The sequence below is a fragment of the Suillus fuscotomentosus genome (genome assembly GCF_016647785.1).
Source record: "Suillus fuscotomentosus strain FC203 chromosome Unknown F5891scaffold_153, whole genome shotgun sequence".
Classification (NCBI taxonomy): Eukaryota; Fungi; Basidiomycota; class Agaricomycetes; order Boletales; family Suillaceae; genus Suillus; species Suillus fuscotomentosus.
Window position 1 is genome coordinate 90564 of NW_024539665.1, and position 5315 is coordinate 95878.

The 5315-nt window shown below is 48.0% G+C and overlaps 1 protein-coding gene across 1 annotated transcript; it reads left to right on the top strand.

The window, feature by feature from the left end:
- The first annotated feature begins 390 nt into the window (after positions 1 to 390).
- On the top strand, positions 391 to 3154 carry F5891DRAFT_137779 (uncharacterized protein). The gene is made up of 12 exons (XM_041370624.1): positions 391 to 794; positions 1017 to 1118; positions 1174 to 1432; positions 1485 to 1509; positions 1616 to 1704; positions 1760 to 1915; positions 1965 to 1985; positions 2043 to 2296; positions 2347 to 2517; positions 2576 to 2667; positions 2720 to 2948; positions 2996 to 3154. The coding sequence occupies exons 1-11, from the start codon at positions 477 to 479 to the stop codon at positions 2910 to 2912; spliced, it is 1680 nt and encodes a 559-aa protein (XP_041217572.1). The 5' UTR covers positions 391 to 476; the 3' UTR covers positions 2913 to 2948; positions 2996 to 3154.
- The last annotated feature ends 2161 nt before the right edge of the window (positions 3155 to 5315 follow it).

Sequence of the window (5315 nt, forward strand, 5' to 3'; positions counted from 1 at the left end):
GTTTGCGGAGTCAAAAAATGAGCCAGCCAACTTGGGGCGGTTACCGTGATCGAGGATACTGGAACCAGCCACGACCTAGAACTGGACCTAGAGGCTAGATGGCCGCTTGTCGGGCCAACAATATCAATAGTCCAGATATATTTGAGTATCCCAAAGCACGTCGAGCGCCGAGTTGTTCAACGCATGATATGATATCGTGACTGCTGCGCCAAGATCTCGTACACGAAATGGATTGGACTGATGGGAGCCTTCGGTTTCTGAGAAAAGGGTTCAAGGCTCGAAAATATTCCAAGTAAATCCAGGAAGAAAAAAAGTACGGTTACGGTGCATGACACGATTGGTGCAAAAATAGGTTTTGCAGTAATTACGCTCAGCGCCCATTCCGTAACGTAACGCAGGCACTGACACTGGCCAAATACGTCTCCTCCGGGTCAACTTGGTGGAGTTAAGCTTGAAGTTTGCTAGGCCTCATTTTCATGGTTCTATACCTACGGGCGATCCTGACCTGGCTAGGCTTCCTATTCAACACAACTGCACCACATATTATCCGGTCCATCGCACGCCAATGCATCCTCCGCATCCGCAAGTTAGGTATCCGTCCTGCACAGTCTGGCTTGCAAACGCTTTTGAGCCGTCTCCTTGCATACTATCAGAGGATTTCACCAAAGAACAGTCATGCAGAACAAGAGACAACATATTTTACAGCTGCAAGCACCATCCATCCAGGAGTCCTTGCGCCAGTAAACGATCTGAGTCAGAGCTCACCTATCCAGGCAAATCAGCTTCAAGTTCAGGTCAGTCAACATCTTGCTCAAGGTTCCATCACTTCCATCGATTCCCGGTCACAATCTGCGTCGACAACGGAATGGGATCCCAAAAGGTTCAAACCGTTGGCTCCGCAGCTTTGCCAGAGGTACACAGGAAGGGTGCTTGTGTATGCTTTTCGTTCTATCAGGTTCTCTTGATCTCAACTGTTCGATTGGTCATGATATAGAAGGAGTGACATCGAGACCAAGCCTATCCCAGCCAAAAAGAAGGATTTTTCAGAAACGCCTGTCGACGGTTGGGAGGGTGTCGTACATCCGGAGGGAGCGTTGTACTTCTATGATGCTACTCGGGTACGTTTTGGTGTCTCATTTTGATTATTTGCCTGCGTTTATAATTTTTCTAAAGCACGTTTTCACGGACGCAAATTTGAGAAGCAGAAGGCTTCTCAAGGCCATCAATCATCTGGCTTACCAGCTACTCTTGAAAGCCAGTGATATAATCGATGACTCAACACATCTAGTTTTAGAGTTGCAAGCGAAAGAAGACGCATGTAATTATTACTTCGTGCAGCACGATAAACGACTCTTGTTCTGGCTGCAGGATTTCGATGAGCCCATATGTATCTACGAACATGTCAAGGGTGTTAAATCGGATACTCACATCAGTGGGTGTCTCTTGGCTCTCTTGAGTAAGGTTAACTTATCGGCAAACAACAGAAATCGCCCTCGAGGCACAGTATTGGTTCGTCAATTGCATTGCGTACGTAGCTTATCGCTCATTTTGCCCTATATCTCTAACGATGTATTCAGTTTAAAATTTCTCGTTGGCCGACATCATGACCGTGAAGGATGCACTGTGAACTATACCCGAGCAATGCTCCCATCCAGCCTCAGATTGCCACAGAACTCAAGCATGTTCTTCTTCATGCACACTCAGGTTGGCTATTCCCCGCCAGTTTTTGCGTAACAATGAATTGGGACGTCTTTTGTAGACTTTTTAACATCCGATACCTCTGTTGTTCCCTATGACCTCTCTACGCTACACAGCATGCTGGACCTTTCGAACAATCTCGTGGAATACGTAGGGCTTCTAACACCATCTAGTGATGAGTGTGTGGAATTGCCTGCTCATCTCATGTGTGTACTAGGTGCGCTATATATTCCTTCTGAAGCATTCTTCCACTTACACGCTGGAAGCTCGCCTCATGCGGTTGTTCGGTGAGCATAGATACCGTGCAAGAGACAATGGGCATGGTCACTGAATCGACCCTCCAGCTCGTTCAAAACTCTTGAACTTCTATGGACAAGCTGGCGCGCGTCTCAATGCTAACCAGTCGGTCTATGAAGTTGAAGAAAGTAGACAAAAAGGCACATTCCGGCTTAGGCTTGCGAACGTGTTCCTCTGGGGCGCACCAGCTGCACAGTACAAATTCCTGAGAAACACATGGGTAGACAATATTTTGAACTATCCTAAGTGGTACAGGCACATTAACAGACTCAATGGCGACTGGAGCAACGTTGCGATCTTTGTAAGCGGTTTCTTAAACTTCCACTTGTCATAATCAACTTTTTTGGCCAGTCCACCGTGATGTTAGCAGTTGATGTTAGTTTTCTGTGTGCTCCTGGGGTCATCAGCGCAGCAGCCGTGGTCATTTATCTGTCCACGATGTGCTCTGTCAGTTCCTTGGTGGTATCCATACTTCTCGCTGTCGAGAGCCGCGGATGGGGCACAGACTCCGCTGAAGGCGCCGTGCGTTGCCTGTTGCATACTAAGCTAAAAGGTCTATAATGCTCATTTGTCCTTCAAGGCATCGTTCATGGCCCGAATGATCCACACACAATCAGATGTCGAAGCGCTAGCGATCATGTACAGCCTTCCATATGCATACTTAATCTGGGGGTAAGCAATATTTGTGCATCGCATGATTCAAGGTTTATTCACGTCCACGCAGAATGTTTTGCTTCGTTACCGCTCTGGGTATTTATGTTTTCCACTCGACAAATACAGCAACACTGGTTGTTGTAGGTCTTTTCTGGGTTGCTGCTACTGCCTTGACACTATGGCCCGCGTGGTGGGGTAAATTCGTTATGACACCTTGGTCCGTTCCATCCAGGAAGGGAGGACATGTGAAGGAGACTGTTTGAGCTTGGTCGTCGTGGGGCACGGGGTATGGAGGATAGGTAATCACGTACCCTGGAACACGCAGGCTTGACGCTAACACAGACAGCGCGCGCTCGTCGTAGTCGGCGATGTGCGGAGGCCTGAAACTCGATGCGTAGTTGGCAACTATGCGCGTTTCAAGAGGACGTCCCTTTACACAAGCTCGGTGATACGATCGTCATGGCTGACCGAGCTACATGATGCTTTGGAAGAAGCCGTCAGGCTTGTGGAGGACAGCTCGATCGATATCGACTGAGAGATCTGATGTACACTAGAGCAGATACACGTAGCTTTGTCATGGCCGCCCCGCGGAGAACGTAAGATGATTTTGTATATGTCATTTATTCTGACTCGGAGTTATGACTATTCCACTGTTTCCTCTAGATCTACTTCTTTCTAGATATTACTACGTAAGTTTTGTATGGATATTGATGTACCCTCCTTGTCACGGTTAATCCAAACTCTACCATCTACCCGCTTGAGGATACCTTTGGTGTCCTTCAGTACCTTGGCCTTTTGCATCTGGAAGGAGCACGGCAATGTAACTGCTACTCTGCGCGCGATCTGTAACGATTTATCCGCTAGCAGGAAGATGATATGTCCAATCTGCCTCCTCCTGGGGATGGAACAACTTGAAGGACTCGGGATACTCAGGTGTAGAGAACAGGTACGAAAAGCTGTGTATATCACAGCAAGCAGTAGGCGGATTGACGAATGCTGGACTATCAGTCGATCATCTGCTATTTCACGCACTGGCTCAAGTAGCTTGATCGCGAGAGCTACGGAAAGCGGTCACATCGCGAACAACTATCAGCCAAAGAGAGTTGCCTCATATTTTACGTAACGAAGTTTCTATTTCGGGTCTGGCAGTGGGGTTCGAACTCGAACAGAACTTAAGTTAGTCCTTATCATTTGGTCCAAATATTGGCGAACCTATAATCATGGCTTGGGTTCGAAGGTAAGGGTGAGGAAGCATACTAGCTAGGTTCGAGTTCGATGAAAATTTACCCGAACCAGACAACCGGAATACAGCAACTCTAGCCCCAGCTAAACGTTGCTGAATCCCCAATGCCCGGCCCGCAGTGACTGCGCAACTTAATTGTCATGAACCCCAAAGGGCCGAAAATACTAGTACGCTTGTCAAGTGTGCCAAGACAAAAAAAAAGGTAACATGCAGCCTATCTGATCTCTACATCGACTGGTTCATCGCACAGTACAAATATTAATCGAACAGGCAGTATTACAAGAGTCATGATTGTGAAATGAAAAATGGAGACCACGAGCAGACTTTGAAGGCGAGAGGGCATTTAACAGCACATCTCGCACGGGCAGCCTACATGTCACAAGTCAGCGCCGTTCTAACTGTAAAAGGGACGTAAGACGCACAGATGATGTCTGCGGCGCACTCGCAGCAGTCCTGAAATGATGGTCGCAGTCAGATTAACTCCGAAAGAGTCACTATATCCACCAATCACCTTGCAACACTCTATATGAGGAGTTTTAGTCTACAGCTTCCAAGTATCGTTGGGGACTCACCGAAGCACAGGAACACTCGAGTGCACCAAGGAAGCAGTCCTAGGTAAAGCGAACAAAGATCAACCACCGTTCTCGACTTTCAACTTTTGAGAACCGGTACTTTAGCAGCTCTCCCTCCACGGATGCGCTAGCGGGGATGCTCCTGGTGGTTCTGCCTGTTCTTGCAGGGACAGGGTTCATAGCACTCTATTCAACTCGACCCGCAGGCCCATGAATGATATATCATTGATAGTCAGCAAAAAACATACTCATTTGGACAGCAGCCTGGGGCTGGTTGGTGGTAGCTTTGGCAGTGGACTCCATGTCGTTGTTGAATGTGATTTTGGGGGTAAAGGACGAAATTCGGGAGAGGAATCAAAGGGCTGGTTCAGTTGTAATTGTGAGGGCCTTATATGGTGCCCCTGGTCCCACATTATGCGGCAGAACCGGAAACACGTGCCTAATGATGTCAACTAAAAGCTACGCGATCACCTTGTGTGATCTATTATAGTCGCTTCTAAAAATTGTACCCTAGCGGCTATGTAGCTCCCCGTCGTCATCCATGACGACCACTGTGGAGGCCAGAGCATGCGCAGCGATCAACGATACATCTTTCGGACGAACCATCCACCACTGGGAGTAGAAGGGTTAGCGCACTGGAAATGCGTGTACCAAATTGTCCTGTGGCAGTTCAAGAAACGTGTATCGGCGATCTAACCTTGTAGGCCCATGACACCCTCATTGCCAACCGCAGGTACCTACTACCGACAGCAGCCGAATGCCCTGCAACCCTTCTTGTGTTTAATCAAATCATAGCCGGAGTATCTTCCGTTCCGACCCCGTGACGGGGCAATAGGTTTACCCGTTGAATC